This window comes from Phyllostomus hastatus, unplaced genomic scaffold (genome assembly GCF_019186645.2).
Source record: "Phyllostomus hastatus isolate PE091 unplaced genomic scaffold, TTU_PhHast_1.1 phas_contig_148, whole genome shotgun sequence".
Classification (NCBI taxonomy): Eukaryota; Metazoa; Chordata; class Mammalia; order Chiroptera; family Phyllostomidae; genus Phyllostomus; species Phyllostomus hastatus.
This window is the reverse complement of record NW_025333607.1, coordinates 23628707-23644731: the sequence shown is the minus strand read 5'-3', so window position 1 is coordinate 23644731 and position 16025 is coordinate 23628707. Positions and strand designations below refer to the sequence as shown.

At 70.7% G+C, this 16025-nt stretch overlaps 2 protein-coding genes across 5 annotated transcripts in view; both read left to right on the top strand.

The window, feature by feature from the left end:
- The window catches only part of SYT2 (synaptotagmin 2), a 38954-nt gene that overhangs the window by 16597 nt on the left and 6332 nt on the right, over positions 1-16025 (top strand). The window contains exon 1 of one of the 4 annotated variants that reach the window (XM_045861254.1): positions 11021-11083. The exons of 2 other annotated variants lie outside the window; for them this stretch is intronic. Coding sequence is in view for 1 of the 2 variants with exons in the window: in XM_045861237.1 (XP_045717193.1) it covers positions 13490-13541 (52 nt within the window). In the remaining variant the exon portion in view is untranslated. Of the gene's footprint in view, positions 1-11020; positions 11084-13446; positions 13542-16025 lie in introns of those variants that run through there. One more of the 4 variants, XM_045861237.1, reaches the window with a different exon arrangement.
- On the top strand, positions 291-13041 carry LOC123832541 (collagen alpha-1(III) chain-like). The gene is made up of 4 exons (XM_045860217.1): positions 291-882; positions 9738-11083; positions 11542-11640; positions 12826-13041. Exons 1-4 carry the CDS (start codon positions 291-293, stop codon positions 13039-13041), a joined length of 2253 nt encoding a protein of 750 aa, XP_045716173.1.

Genomic DNA, 16025 nt, shown 5'->3' with positions numbered 1-16025 from the left:
GGGGCCCGGAGTCTGCTGACTAGGAATGGTGGTGCACCGACCAGGCAGCCGGTTACCGGTGGGGCCGGAGGCCGGGGCTGGGTGGGCCCTGAGTGTGTGTGTGGGCTCACAAGCGGGTAAACTTGAGTTTGTCTGCAATGGAAGGTCTCGGGGGGGGGGGTGTGGAAGGTGGGGGGTGGGGCGCTGGCCTCACGCGGGAGGAAGGGCAGCAGCGTCCTGGGGGCCGGGCGGCGGGCCCCTCTGGGCCGGACAGTTCCCACCCGGCCTCCGGTCCCCAGCACCCGAGGGGCATGCGGCTCCCTGAGCGTGTGTTCCGTGCAGGAAGTGGGGCTGGGGCGGCTCTCAGCTGCGTGGGGGAAGAGCAGAGGTGGGCACCCCATGACCGGGAGGGGCCCAGCGGGCTGCAGGCTGGGCAGGGCCACGGCCTCTGGGAGGCCGGCCTGGGCAGCGAGGGGGGCTGGCATGCAACCTGCTTCCGCCACTGCTGGCGGGGCGACCGGGGTGGGTTCCTCGGCTTCCTGGTCTGCCCCGAGGCCGAGCCCCGGCAGCCGGCCCTTGCGGACCGGTGGGGGACACAGCGCGCCCAGGGCCCAGCGAGGTCGGAAATCGTGGCTGTGCAGCGAGAGCCCGGAGCTTGCGCTTGCTCCCCGGGTGGTGTTCCGCTGTGTCGCCTGGCCGCCGGCTGGCCGGGGCCCCGGGAGTGGGAGGCTGGAGGGGCGCCAGCCCGGAGGCCTGAGCAGAACCCTCGGGGCGTCTGCAGACGAGCCGGTCACCCTGAGGCGGGGCGCCCTTCCTGGGCGTCCCCCAGCTCGGGGCTGGGCCCGGGGGCCGCAGCCCTTCAGGGGGGCTCTGTGAGCCGCGCCCCAGTTGTGCCCCCGTTGGGTGCGGCTCCCACAGGCCTCTCGGTCACGGCTCGGTGTTGTGGGGTTGGCCACCGCGTGTGTGTCCCCCCGACTGTGCGATGGCAGAACACAGGGCCCGTCGGGCGAGCCGCGGGGCCGGCGCGATGGGGGAGGAGGTGGGCAGGCTTTGGGGAGCAGCGTGGCCAGAGGGGAGGGCGCGGGGGCGTGGCTGGCGTGGCCCAGTGCGGCGAGGACAGAGGCGCTGCCGTCAGCCGCCGGACGCGGACGTGTGTGGTTCCGGGGCACACGCGTCACTTCCGAAGCCCACGCCCCGTGGGCAGTGTGTGCGCACGTCACGCCACACACGTGGGCACGGACGCTCGCCGGCCGCCCTGGCCGCCTGCCAGTCACTGCTTCTCACCGGGCTCCTGCCGGCGAACGGGATCAGAACTCTGTGAGGGGTCGCGCTCTCCGCCGCCGAGCGCGAGTGTGCTAATAGATCTCGCCGCCTCGAACAGATCTTGTACAGATGTGGGAAACACGCTGGAGGCTGCGGCGATGGCGGCGGGGACCAAGGAGCAAATCTCTGGGGGGGCGGTGGCGGAGGGGGCCCGGGGCAGGGAGGGAGCTGGGGGCGGGGGCACGCGCTGGAGGTCACCCCTCGGTGGCAGTGGCAGCGACTGAGCTCTCCCTTCTGGGTGGTGTGTCCCACCGGAGGAGCCTGTGCGAGCCCCCACCCCAAGGATGTGGGTGTGGGGGGCCCAGACACAGCAGCGGCTCCGCACGGCCTTCCCGGGGGGAGTGACATCCTGCAGTCACTCCCCCCGGGAAGGCCGTGCTCGTCCCCCACGTGACAGGTGACAGGTGACCGGTGACAGGCAGCCCGAGGGCAGGAGCGACCTGGGCCTGTCCGGGCCTGAGGCGGACGCACGCAGACGGCCAGGCCTTTCCCCACCCGGGGCTGCGTCCTAGGCCAGGGGTTTGGAACATCCTCGGGCCCTCTCCACCCCCAGCACCGAGGCAGCCCTGCCCCTGCCCCTGTCCTGGGATCAGCTGCTTTCACCCCACAGGCGTTGCGTCTGCATCTTTTCCGGAGATTTAAAACATTGTGCTGTTGCGGCTGTGCCAGTAAGCACGTCTTTAAAGTCGCTGTGGCTCAGCCCCAGGGGCTCGGAGGTCCGGGGTCCGGCCCAGCGTCCGCGTGGGTGGGGGGAGGGGGAACGCTCGTCTGTTGGCCCGGTTCCGGTCGGGGCCGGTTCCGGCCACCAGGGCCGCCCAGCACGCCGCCCCTTTGCTCTTCTCTGTGGCGCGCGGCGCTGCCCGGCGTGGGCAGAGCTGGCGTCGGCCGCGGCGGGAGGCAGTGAAGGCCGGCCTTCGGTGCGGAGTGCCGACCGCGGCCGTCCGTCCCTCCCTGTCGGCTGCGCCCTCGACAGCTGCGCCAGACCCCGGGTGCGAGGGGCCCGCCCCCCGCCGTGTCCCGCGCCTGCTGTTCAGAAGCAGACGCGCCGCCTGCGTCTCGGCTCCCACGCAGGGCGGAGAGTAGCTGTGGCGGGAACTCCATCAATCTTGATGCCCTGCCCGCGCCCCTGCGCCCCTGCGCCCCTCCCCCTCCCCGTCTGCGCAGCAAATGACTCCGGGAAGGGCGCAGGTCCTGGCCACGGCCGCCAGGGGGCGGGCGGTTCTGCAGCGCTCCAGCCGCCTGCAGCCCCCGGTGTGCCCCCCAGCGTTCCGCCCGTGGCTCCCCCGTGCCGGGTGCCGAAGGGAATTTGGTCTCGTGGGGGTCAGAGTTCAGGCCCAGCGCTCCCACGCCCTGTTGCCTGCGGCCTGGTCTCTCTGTCGAGGCTCCGGGTTTGCCCTGAGTCCCTCCGCCTGCCCCCAGAGCTCCACGAGGGGCGTCGAGCACGGGCCCTCACAAGGGGCAGGGTCACGGGCCGCACCCCAGTGGTTTCTCCTCTGGGGTACGGGGGAGGGACACCCGCGTGTCCGCAATGCCCTGGGGGACAGACGGGACGGATCCCGGGAACACAGAGTCCCGGCACCAGGAGGCGCGGGATGCATGGCGGTCGTCCCTGTGACCTTCCCCTACTCTAGCTGTGTGTCCCCGAGTCTTTAGCCCTGTAAACTCTAAAGCAGTCCCACCTGTGACCACCCCTCGCAGAAGCGTGAGTGTGGGGGCGGGTCTCAGTCTGGCCCCGCCCCCGCGCTCAGGAACCGCATCACACGTCACCGCTGCGGAGCGGCAGGGGCGGCCCGGGGTTGCGGGGAGTTCACGTTCCCAGGCCGCGGTTGGCCCTGGGCCGCTGAACCTGTGGAAAGTGGAGCCGCAGATGGCGTGGGGGCAGGGCGCCGCTGTGCACCGTGTCCCCGGGAGGTCCCGGCGTGCGCCCGGAGAAGGTGGGGCGCCAGGCGCTCTGCAGCCCGCCGGCCCCCGCCCCGCCCCCGCCCCCGCCCCTGCTGGTCAGTGACGGGAGCGGCCTCGTGTCCTGCAGCTGAGCAGGTGGGGGCCGCGCTTCGTCCTCTGTGGAGGAACCAGCAGGCTCCCTGGAGGCCATGGCCCGGAGTGTCACCGCCAGCTGGAGTGCTGCCGGTCAGCCAGACGCACAGCCCGCCCCCAGCCAGGCCCCCAGACGCTCGGGGTCCGCAGGCGCGATTCCCGGTCCCTAGGGAAGCCCTGCCACCCGAGGACCTGGTCCTGTCCTCCTCCTGCCGCCAGCCTCGCACACACCGCGCCTCTGGCCGCTTCCCGGCCTGCGCTCCCGTGTCCCCTCTGCCCTTCCCACGCGTGTGCTTGCGTGGTCCCACTCTCCCTCGCACACGGGAACCCCGGCCCTCTCGCTGCCCATGCGGACCAGCACGCTTACGGTGCTGTGTTGTGTGACGAGGCCAGGGGCCCGTCCGGTCACCCCGTGTGCAGGCACCGGTGCTCCCGGTGCTCGACCGGTGGACTAGTGAGTGGGCGAGTGAGCGAGTGCAGCGGACGGACTGGCTCTGGCCCCCGAGAGAAACGAGACCTGACCCGGGACCTGAGCCACCCGTCTGCACGATAGGGCCAGGCTGGCTGGAGCTCCAACGGCCGGAGAGCCCGAGAGCACTCCCGCGGGGCGGAGCGAGCGGGCCAGCGCCCGCTGAGCATCCTCTCCGAACACCTGCCCCTTGGAGCGGAGACTGGCCGCGGTGGCCGGCGACGGATGCCGGCTCGGCTTGAAAAATCGAGGCCACGGGCTGAGCCTCCCCAGTGCCAGGCAGCTCCAGGCCCTGAGTGGGCAGTGCGGCCCCGGGGGTGGCTATCGGTGGCCTGACGCCGTGTCGGGGGTCAGCCCGTCCTCACACGTAAAGACGAAGCACGGGATTATGTGGGGGTTCAGGGCTGGGTCGGAGGAGAGACGTACCTTGCTCCCAGCAGAGGTGCTGAGTGAGCCGGGGAGGAGGACATGGCCGTCCGTGCCGTCCAGACCCGCATCCTGCCCAGCCGCCCGCTCCGTGGGCTGTGGAGCGGCAGCTGGTCCCCTCTGGCTGCCTGTGTGTGTGTGGGGGGGACAGCAGCCATCTGACACTGTCCTCTGCCTTGGGGGTTGGACCTGAGGGTCCCCAAGGGCATGTGGTCCCTAAGGGCCATCTCTTCCTTGGCCTTTTTCTGACAAGGAGTCTCTGCAGGCATCAACCTGGGCACCTAGCATATTGAGTGAGTGAGTGAGTGAGTGATTGAGTGAGTGAGTGAGTCAGGGAGTCAACAGTCACGTGTGCCCAGTGGCCCAGGAGGCCTGGGGCTTGTGCTGCTGCAGGGTCGCGGCACCGGGGGTCTGGCTCCGCAGCTGCTCTCTGGCACCCGCTGGGCGAGGCACTGGCTCGGGGATGCGCATGTGAGTGGGTGGCCGCGGCGGGAAAGTGCGGAGCTCCGGGAGCCCTGTGTCCAGGGCCGGGTCAGGCGAGGGGCGAGGCTGTGGGACGCAGCCACACTGCCCGTGTCCTGGGCTTGGGCCCTCCCTGCTGTCCTGAGCGTGGTGTGGCCTGCGGGACCCGTGTCACACGCTCCGGGCGCCTGAGCAGAGTCTGCAGAGTCGCAGCCCTGGGGCCTGGGGGTCCGGCAGCTCCCGGAGACGTGGGGTGCGCGCCGGATACGGAGGCCGCGGTCCGGCCGCTGGGGTGGGAATCCTGCCTCTCTGCCCCCTGGCACGGGGGCACAGGGGCATGGGGGGTGGGGGGGCACGGGGGGCAGGGGGCACGGGGGCACAGGGGGGCGGGGGGGGGGCAGGCAGCTTCCTTCGAGACGGAGGCCCGTGTCCACTGTGTCCTGCGAGCCTCCCTGCAGCCCTGTGAGGCGTGGCTGCCGCCACCCTCCCCAGACGAGGAGACAGGCCCTGAGACGTTGGCCAGCTCACCCCAGTACACACAGTCCGGGCTGGCGGGCACCACCCTGCCTCCTGGGGCGCCCTCGGCTTTCCTGGCGGCCTGTCCCGTCCCCTTATGGGCCCTGGAGCCAGCCCTGCCCTGGCCTCAGGGGGGAGCTCTGGTGGGAAGACAGACAGGGCGGGCAGCGTCTCCCTCCCGGGTGGAGGGTTGGCTTGTTTTCACTGAACAGCCTCCGTGCTGCCCAGCGCCGGAAGGCCCGCTCTCGGAGCCCCAGGAGTCTCTGGTCCTGCAGGCAGCTGCTCTGGGCACCGGAGCCCCCTGCCCCTCCCCCGAGTCACCTGCCAGTGGCTGTCACCTGCTTGGCAGATGGCAGACTGGTGGCACCTGTCCCTGGGCTGTACCCAGATTGGCTCAGCCCCTGTGCCCTGGCTGCCCCTGAGCGGAGGCCATCTGGGCCCCAGAGAGACCCACCACCGGCGGGGGGCAGCCCGCCCTCCCGGCCCCTCCAGGTCGCAGGGCGAGAGCTCGGGGCGGGAGAGCACGTGCGGCCGCCCCTGGCCCTGGCCCTGGCCCGCTCCTCTCCGAGGCAGGCCCGCTGCTGCCCCGGCCGGCCGCGCGCTCTCTCCTGCCTGCGCCTCCGCTGTCTGTCCGCAGGGCCCCCCCCCGCCCCCCCACCCCGTCTCCCTGCAGCCCTCGGAGACCCGGGGAGCTGAGAGGGGCCGCTGGCAGGGGCCGTCTCCTCCTCGGGGTTCCTCCCCGGGGTTCGTTCTCAGCTGGTGGACGGAGCACGTTGCCTTTTTACCTGGGAGGCAGGGCTGGGTGGGAAGGCTCTTTGAAGACGAAACCGGAGAGCACGAGGTGGAACTGGGGTCGGGGTGGGAGACCCCCTCGCTGAGGAGGAGGTGGCTGTCCTGGGGGCCTTCTCGAGACCCTCAGCAGACGCGGCACTCGATGTGCCAAAGGGGCATGGTCTCCCCCCCGCCACTGCCAGAAAAACCTCACTCAGAGAGAGAAAGAGAGGGAGAGGCTGACTCTCGAGTCTCAAGGCGTCTGGGCCTCTGAGACAGAGGGGCCCCGGGGACCCGGTCGCTGAGAGGCGCCCCAGCTCCATGGACACGGAGGCTCTGCCAGCCTGTGTCCTGGCCTCGCTCCCCCAGGGGCGGGGACAAGGCGGCCTGGCCCCTGAGAAGGAGGGCGACGGCCCAGCTCCAGACCACGCCCCCCCCAGGCAAGGGGACTGCAGGTGTCCCCGGGATCGAGGACTTCCAGGGGAAGAAGAGAGCTAACAACAAGAAGGAAAGCCCGAGGACTGCACTGTAGTGCCTCCCAGGAGGAGCGGGCGGCCCGGGGCTGCGCCTGGGGCCAGGGGCAGGGAAGTGGGTCGCCGCCACTCCGCCAGCCGGCTGGGGCCTGGGGCACCGGTGCAGCCGAGGTGGAGGTGGCCACTGTTGGGGGTGGTGGCAGTGAATGCGGTGGCCAGGCTGGGAGGTGCTTCTTGGGCCCTGGGTGCTCCGTCACAGCACCCTGGTCCTCTGCCACCAAAGGCACGTTGAGCTGAAACCTGCATAGCCCCTTCCCGGCACTGTCCGGGGTGAGAGGCCTCATTGTTTTTTCCTCTTTGTCTCCAGAAGAAGGCCAGGCAGCTTCTGCACCCACCCACCTCATTTCCCAGCTCACAGGCTCCGAGCCAGAAGGGCCCTGGGAAACTGCCCAGTCCAGTCCCTGCACTGGACTGGCAAGGAACCCGAGGCCCAGAGAAGCGACTTGCCCAAGGTCACCCGGGGCCAGGGCAGGTGGCCTCTGGGGGACTGGGGCATGCCCCGAGAGGGGACGGTGGGGCCAGAGCACCCCCCCTGCGGAGGGGTTGGCGAGTCTGGATCAGCAGTTTAGGGCAGCCGTGGGGGACAGTGGCTGCCTTAGCGATGCCACGGCAATGCCACACCCGGGCTTCCTGGGGCGCCCCCGGGAGCCCCCCGCCCTCACCCTCCAGGCCCTCACAGCACTGGCTGCAGCACAGCGTCCTGACCTTGTCAGGGTGACAGGGGCCTCCCAGGGCCTCCCAGGGCCTCGGCCAGACTGCTGCTTTCAGCTCTGGGCCAGGGTGCTGCCGCCACCGGCGCAGGAGGGAGGCCGGGTAGGGGGCCAAGACCCCAAAGCCAGCCTGGGGTGTGCTCGCTTTTGAGGGGGCAGAGGGAGGAACACGGTGACCCACCAACACATTCCAGTGCGCAGAGCTGGCCGGCTGCACCCCCAGGCCTTTCCCCAGGGCCACCTGGCAGCCCCATCTTCCGCCAAAGCAGAGCACCTCTGCCCCAGGACCTGCCCCCACCTCCTGTCCAGGGTCCTGACCGCCCCCCGTCCAGGGTCCTGACCCCTATGTCCAGGGTCCTGACCTCCCACCCCTGCCCCTGGTCCTGACCCCTGCCTCTGTCCAGGGTCTTGACTCACCCCACCCCTCGCCCACTGTCTAAGGTGCTGAGCCCCGTCCCCCACCTCCCCGCGACTGGGCACAGGGCGGCCTGGCTGGGGAGAGAGGTCACCCTGTTGCCGGATCTCTTCCGATCGCCTCCCGTGTGGATGGGTTTGGGCAAGCTCTGCTCCAGGCTGGCCCTGCCCTTGACCTGGGCACCTGGGCTGACTGACTCTCCTCAGGGGTGTGCTGTCCCTCTCTGGACGTCCTGTTTGGAGGACGCAGACTCACTGGGTCTTGTCCAGCGGAGTGTGGCCAGGGCGCCGCAGTGGATGGAAACCTCGGGAGCGGGAACGGCAGAGCCAGGGGGCGTTGGCGGCTGCGTTCCCAGAGCCGGAGAGCCGGCACCTGAGCTCCCCGGCCGTGGAAGCCACGGGGACGGACACTGCAGGACATCGGCCCTGACCCAAAGCTGTGCTTGCACGGGGGGGGGTGCTGCCCACTACCAGGACGGGCGCGCAGGGCTATCAGGGGGGCCAGCAGCATGGCGGCATTCTTGGGAGAATGTGCCTGCCTGGGTCACGTGACCGAAACATCGGCGTTCAGGAGCAATTAGTTAAGTTAATTAGCTTATCCGGTTAAGCCGCAGCGAAGGCACTGGGGCCTGAAGACCGTTTGGAGCCAGACACTCAGCTGCCGGCATCCCCGGGGGGCGCTCCTGGGGCTGGGCAGCGGGCAGGCTGTGCCCCTGTGCGGGGCTGGAGTGCGCGGCAGAGAGGGACCCCCGGCTGCCCGGGCGCTGGGGCCTGAGTGGCGACCTCCCTCCCCTGACAAGGACGCAGGATCTTGGGGCTCCGAGACATCACCCCAGAGACAGCAACTCGGGGCCAAGGCCACACAGCCAGTTCGCCCAGGACAGACACTTCTTCTCCTTGCTCCCCAAGTGGCCTGAACACCCCAGGAGCACCCAGAACCCAGGTCCCCAGCCTCCCCGACTGGGACCTCTTCCTCCTCCAGGGGAGGAGGCACGGAGTAGTCAGTGTGGTGACCCACAGAAACCCCGGGAGCGGGGGGTCAGGGCCACGGCCTGGCTCCCCCAGCAACCCACCTCTGCCCCCCCTGGAAACGGGTGGCCGCCTGCGGACGCCAGGGCAGACTCCCCCGTCAGCTCGTGTGGCTGAGTGGAAAATGCACCTCAACTTTGCAACTCTGTAAAAGGGGTGCAGCAATGTCCACATAGAAACGGACACGCAGACACTTCAGGAAAACGAGAGAGGTGTGGGGGGGCCTTTTGTAGCTTCTGGGACTCCAGGTGACAAGTAGTGACAGGTGGGGGTCTTCTGAGTGGAAAGAACGGACCAGCATCAGAGTCCAGCAGTCTTGGGTCCGACCTGGTCACCTCCACCTGTGAGGGCACTCTCATCTTCAGCCCCAGCCTCCTGGGACTTGGCGTGGCACCAGGGAGGGGCAGGTCATCCCCTCCCTGCCTTGGGGCTGCCTGGGGCTGTTGGAAAGGACCGTGGGCGACGAGGCTGTGAGCTGCTGTTGCCCCCGCATGTGGGGGGTCCCTCAGGGCCTCGGAGGCTCTGAGCAACCTCAGCCGCTTCTTCCCCAGGGACCACAACGCTCGTGCCCCCGGTCTCGCCCAGCAGCCTGCCTGTGCACCCGTCCCCTGCCCCCCAGGACCCCCCAGCGCACACACGTGAAGCTTCTCTGTCAAACACAGCTATTTTTAGAAGGAGTGGGCCCAGTTCCACCCCAGTGCTTCATTCTCTGCGATCAAACCCCACCTCACTGCGGCTGGCTTTAGGGGAGGCAGGGTCCGGGGGACTTTGGGTCTCCTCTAGGAGCAGGGGCTGCGGGGCGGTTCGGTCCGCGCCCTGCGTCCAGGCAGCCCAGGCAGCAGTCACTGGGCAGAGGCTTTCCTGCAGCCCGCCGTGCCCCAGGACCCTCGGCGTCAGGAAATCCCAAGGTCCAACCCGAACCCCCTGAACTTTCCGCCCTTTCTTCCCTCCTCCGGGCAGACGCAGCCTGTCTCTCCCCGCCTCGGAGAGGGAGCCCAGCCTCGGCGCGGAGGAGTCGGGGAATCCCTGTGCCCTCCTGCCAGCCTCTGACCTTGAGCTCTGGGCCCTCAGGTCCCTTTTCCCTCCGAAGAGTGGCAGGGGGCGGGGGGCTCTCAGGCGTCAGTCCTGCCCCCAGCGCGGATGCCAACGCGCAGCCCCTGCGCGCGGCGCGCGCGCCGCCTGACTTGCTGGAGCCCGGAAATGCCGAGTCAGCTTTTTCCGCGCCCCGGCCGGGCACGGTGACGAGCGAGCCGCCGCGGCCCGCGGGTCGGAGACAGGCTGCAGCCCGGCATGGGGCGCGTTGCCGCAGCGCTGCAGTGGCCGCGGGAGCGCGGGGGGGCGGGGCGCGGGGGAGGCGGAGAAGACTGGATCCGCTGAGTGAGCGGGAAATCCCGGGGATCCGAGGGCGCAGAGAGGAAGGGGCTGCGCGCGGCGAAGCCCAGGGGGGCGGGACGAGGGGGACGGGCCAGTTGGCCGCGGGAACTCTGAGCTGGGGTCCCGAGGTCTCCGCGGGGGTTCTGGGGACGGAGGCGGAGGAGGGGTGCCCAGGCTCCCAGCGCCCCTGCCCCTGCCCCTCCAGCCTGCAGAGGGCGGAGATGCCCCCAGGGCTGCCGGGTGCCTGCGGCCGAGCCCCGTGGTGGGCTCCGACCCGGGGGCCAGGCCGGGTCCTGCGCCCCGCTGTCTCCGCTCCCCGGGAGGCCAGCGGCGGCCGGGGTTCTGGGGGCAGAAGGCACCGCGCCTCCCCGGCCGCTCCGGATCCTGCCCTTTGTCTGCATCACCCTGCCGCTCCCTCCCTCTCCTCTCTTCCCCGGCTCAGGGAACCTTCCTCCGCGCCCCCCGGAGCAGATCGGCTGCCGCCCCGCCCGCCCCGCCCGCAGCCAATCCCCGCCCTGCCCGGGAGGCTCCCGAAGCCGGTGGGCGGCGGGGGCTGTGGGGGCGCGCAGGAGCGCACGGAGTGGGCGGGGATTTCTCCGTGTTGTCCCACGGACTCCGGGGACGCGAAGCTGCCTCGCCACCCCAAACTTCTCCGGGGGCGCGCCCAGTGGCATCCGTTCCCCCACGCGCGTCCCCCCGCACACCCGTCCCCTGCCTGCAAGCCCGCAGCAGCCCCTGGAGGAGAGGGGCTTGGGCGCCCCGGGAGGCGCAGGCGCGGGGGTTGCCGGGGTGAGGGTCGCGCTTGGCCGCTGGGGATCGCCCTGGTGGGGCACCGGCCGCTCGGTGTGCGGACTGATGTGAGGAGCATGTCAATTGGCGGCGGCGGGGGAGCGGCTCGGGCTGTTACTACCGCAGAGCCGGCGCGCGCGACGAGCCGGCGGAGGAGCCGCAGCGCCCGGCGGTGCGAAGGGGCGGAGGGGCCCCGGCTGTCCCGCCTTCGGCGCTCCCCACGAGCTCGGGCCGCAGTGCGGCCGGACGCCCCGGTAAGAGGAGCCGGGCGGGGCGCCTGCCTGGGCAGCCCTGGGTCCCGAGCGAAGCCGCGTGCCCCGGGCCACCTGCGGCCACCCCCAGGGCCTGGGCGCGGGGGTGGGGGATGCAGGCAGGGTGGCCGGAGTGGGACACTCGCACTTCCTGGGCCCAGCGCTCCCCGCCGGATAAACCCAGTGCAGGACCGAGCGCACAGTGGGGCCGGGGCTGCGGAAACCCACTCGCAAGGGAACTGCCCGGGCAGCCCCGTGGGAGGTGTCCCAAATGGTCTTGGGGAACCCCCCGCTCCAGACCTGGTTCTCCTCGCTGGAGCCGCGGATGGTCTTGGGGAGCAAGCGGGGGAGGGGGGGAGGGCAAGCTAAGCGGAGGTGGATGCGCCAGGGCGTGGGGGCTGAGAACTTGGGAAGGTGGGTGCGGGGTGCCTGGGGCCTCCTCCCGGCCCATGGAGCCGTAGGGCCCGCGGGCGGAGCTCGGGGTCCTCTTGCGCAGAGCAGGGTACACGGGGATCCTGGCCAGCCTGGACCCCGCCTCCTCTGTGCCCAGTGGGGGTCAGGTAGGTGGCGGCCTCTCCCGCCCCTTCGTCTCCTAGAAACTTTCTCCTTCTCCAGCAAGCGCCCCCGCCGGGGGACTGGTGGAATCAGGGCCCAGGATGCTGGCTAAAAAGGGTGGGGGATGGGGAAGGGGCCACAGGGCCGCGGTAATTAACAGCGCATGCCCCACTCCGTTTGCTGTGTGACCTTGGAAAAGCTGCTGCACAGCTCTGAGCCCGGTCGGTGGAGGTGCTCAGTGACGAGGCTCAGGAGGAGGTGGGCACAGGCTGGTCTGGCAAACCGGCCCTCGGGGCTCCCGCTCTGAGCCCGGGCGCTTGGGGACCTGCGGCCTTCGGTGGCCGGCCTCGGCTCAAGCTCAGCGTCCGGCGGCCCCTGGGGACCAGGGGCCGTGAGGGGCTGGGCGCCAGTAGGTTCCACGGGGAAACGTGACGTCCCATTCCACCCGGCCTGTGACCTTGGACAAGTGCCGACCCCTCTGGGCCTCGGACCTTCATCTGGAAAACGGGGGCGTGGACCCCCGGGGCCCGGAGCCTGTGGCGGCCCTGACACCTGCTGGCCCCGTGCCCGTGGGGCCTGCTGAGGGGCCAGGCGGGTGCAGCCTCCCTGGCGGCCGCCCTTCGGTGCCCCGGCCTCTGGGGCGCCCGGAGCGCCTCTTCCTCCCAGCAGGCCGCGGGGCCGCGAGCCCCTCCGCCTGCTGGTTCCCCGGAAGCTGCTGCTGCTGTGTCTGGGGGATGCCTGACCCCCGGCACCCTGCAGGGGCTCGGCCTTCCCTGGGGGGGGCGGGGGCAGGCAGGAGTCCAGCCGGATAAAGGGGCTTGTGAAGGACCCCCAAGGTCGTGCCGTCTGGCCCCGGCCCAGGCAGGCAGCTCCTGCCTCCAAGGAGGGTGACGTGAAGTGGTCATCTGACCTGCAGCGCCTGGCGGGCCCCCACAGCGTGAGCCCCCAGCCCTCCCCCAGGGGGGCCGACCCCCTCCCGGAGTGAAGGCGGCCGCCTTTCCAGCTGGCCGGAACCCATAGCTTCCCCCTGCGCCTCGGAGCATGTGGGGAGAGCCCTGGATGGAGGCAGGAAGCCTGAGTTTGATTCCAGGCTCTGCCTCCAGGGCAGGTGCCCTTGGGTGACCTTGGGCAAGCCCCTGTTTTCCTCTGCTCTCCTGGGCACTGAGAGGCCAAACCGGCTGCCCTCCCAGGGCCTGCCCGCCCGGCTGCTCCGGACGCGGGGCTCCGGGCTGGGGCCTGAGAAGCAGGGCGTGAGCTGGGCTGGGGGGTGGGGTGGTGGCCTCCTGGGATTCCCGGCGGACACCCCCTTCTGCCCTCCAGCCCCGGACCTGCTGGGCATCAGCCCCGAGGCCTCGGGTGAGTCACTGCCCTTTTCTGGGCTCCGGCCAGTGGCCCGGCGGCGGTGACAGTGAGGGCTGGTGGCAGCCACCGGGGCCTCTGCAGACAGATAGTGGGGCCGTGGCCGTGGGCCACTCGGGGATTTCTGGGGGTGCAGGGCGGCCTCCCCGGCGGGCCTCAGAGCCGCCCGGCCCAGTGGGAGCAGCAGCCCCGCTTCTCCCCGTCTCTGTCCATCTGTCTGTCTCTGTCCATCTGTCCATCTGTCCCATCTGCAGCAGCAACCTCACGAGGAAGAAACAGCTTCTCTTTGCTCACTTCTCTCTCCCCCTCTCTGCCTCCCTGGTCTCTCCTGGGATTCGGACAGTGAGAGCCTTTTGCTTGGTCCCTGCACCTTCCGGGAAGGAGCTGACCGGGGCCGGGGGGCCAAGGCCGGACCCCTGCACCCAGGCGGAGGCCCCCGGCTGCCAGCCTGGGCAGGGCTCCCTGGGTAGGGGGCAGACGGGAGGCGGTGTGACCATGGACAGGCCGCGGCGCCTGGGCCTCAGTGTCCTCGCTGGCAAAGTAAAAGGTTGGTTGAGATGAATCCGTCGTGACCCTGTTGGTTCTGTCGCTGCATGCGGGGCGCGGGGGGGAGCGGTGATGGGGGGGACGTTTGTCAGGCACAGTCCTGTGACAGCCTGGGAGAGGCGAGGGCTGGTTCTCAGTGACAGTGCCCACGGTTAAGAGTGAAGGGTTTGCAGGCGGACCGACCCAGGCTCTCTCCGTATTTATTAGCTGCGTGACTCCAGACAAGTTACTAAACCTCTCTGAGCCCCAGTCACCTCGTCATGAAATGGGAGCAATGTGACCTGCCCTCCAGGGCAGCGCAGCGTCGGGGATGGGTGGGGACAGGGCCCACAGTCCTGCGGTCGCCACTGTGCACAGGCCTCCGGGAACGCGCTCGTGTCCCGCACTCGTCCCGCTGTCCCTGGGCTGCTGCGGGCTGCGGGCGTTTGCACGCGCCGGTCCTTGTCCCGGGGGCTGTGGGTGGGGGAGCCCGGGCACCGGGGGCTGCGCCGAGGGCGTCTGCTGCAGACAAGGCCGGGTGGGGGACAACGCGGCCGCAGGGAGGGGCTGGAGAAGGTCTCGGGGACGAGGGCTGGGCTGCGTGGGTGGGGCCACAGCAGGAGGCACGGGAAGGGGCCTCAGTGCTCCGGCACTCAATATGGGGAAACTGAGGCTCAGGAAGGGGTGCACCTGGCCCAGACCCACACAGCACGTCGGCCCGGAGAAGGGCTGCACCTGCCCTCGGGTGCCCGAGCTCAGGGGCCCGCCCACCCTCCCCCTTGTGTGCTGAGCAGTGTCCCCCAAGGGACGGGGCCCCGGACGGAAAGGCCACTGACCAGCAGGCACCTCCTGGGCCCAGGGCTGAGGCCAGCGAGCCCAGCATTCCCATTCCTCAGATTGGACCACTGAGGCCCCGAACAAAAGGACTAGCGCACGGTGGCTCCCAGTTCCCTGGCCAGAGCCTTCCTCACGCCACTGGTGTCCCCGGACGCCAGGGGCACAGAGGGAAACCCCGTGGGCCTGGGCGAGGGGGCAGGACCACGATGGCCCCCCCGCACCTCAGCCTGCTTCCTTTCCTGGCCGGACTCCGTCCTCCGGCCGACGGCAGAGGTCTCTGGGGGGAAGGAGACCGGGGCCACCTCTGCCGTCGGTGCACAAGCGGCGTGGAGCGGAAGACAGGCCGCACCTGCCCCGTGACGGGACAGGCGGTGGTCAGACTTGGGGCGAGGGCGGCTGCTGCGCTGAGTGGTCGGAGTGCTGGACACTGAGGGACCTTCGGGTCCGCTGCCCCCTTGTGTCCGGCCGTCGCCACACACCCTCGCACTTGCTCGCCGGCCTGCCCCCTCGTGAGTGAGCCCCCTCGTGGTTCAGAGCGGCCTGGCCCGGCCCCCAGCTCCCTGGAGGAAGCCCATGGGACCTGGGTGGGCTCGGGAGAAGCCGGGGGTGGGGGGCGGCCGCTGGCTCCCTTCTCGGCCGGGCCCTGGGCGGGTCAGCGTGGCCAGAGCGGTGCTGCCTGCCTCCGTGCGGCTGTCTCCCTGCTGGTCTTCTGCACTCCTGTGTCCTGGTCCTGAGGCTGGGCGGGGTCGGGGCGTGGGGGCCGGGCTCGGGGGCCGCAGCCCACAGCTCCTCCCCCGTGGGAGTGAAGTTCCGGCCCCAGCAGCTGCCGGCTCTTCTCTGGCTTCCGTCCGGCTGCGTGTCCGGCTGCACGGTGGTGCCACGGCCCACCCCCCCTCGCTCACCTGGAGGGTCCGGAGCCCTGCGGCAGGGAGGCCTGGGTGAGGTCAGAGGCAGGACTTCCTGCCGTGGGGCCGCGGCTCTGGCGAGCCCCTCCGGGTGGGACGCAGGGGCCGGGGGTCCGTCCCACCCGCTGCCCCTCGGGGGACAGAAAGAGCTATCTCACCACCTGCCCCTGAAGGGGCCGCGGTGACCTTCTTTCCTGGAGGTCAGGCCTGCCACCCGAGGCTACACCTGGTCCCGTGGCTCCCAAATCCATCAGGGGGCTGACAGGGCCTGGACACCCCACAGCCAGAGTGATGCCCCAGTGGAGCCACGGGGGCCCCGGGCCTGGCCCGCGTCCTGTGTGGGCGCTGGTCCTGAACCTGGCTCGGAGTCTGAGCGGCGGCGCCCCACCCACCGCCCCACCCACACAGCCAGGCGGAGTCTCCTGCCCTGCAGGCTGCGCCGCGGCCTCCGCTGCTCCCAGAACCTGCAGGCGCTGTGGGAGCCTGTCGCCCAGGGGACGCACGGTCGCCCCACAGGGCAGGGCCGTTGAGTGTCGATTTCATGGGGCAGGAAACGAGCTCAGGACAGGGTGGGGCGGGGCCTCCCAGGGTCCCCTAGCTGGCAGGCAGCGAGGGGACCATTCGAGCAAAGGCTGTTCTGTCCCACGGCCCGAGCGCCACCCTGATCAGAGGGGGATGATGGGCTCAGAGGAGTGACCGACCCGGGTGGGCTGGAGACCCTCCAGGACAGGGGCCGCCCCTGTCCCCTCCTTCTGCCTGCCGGC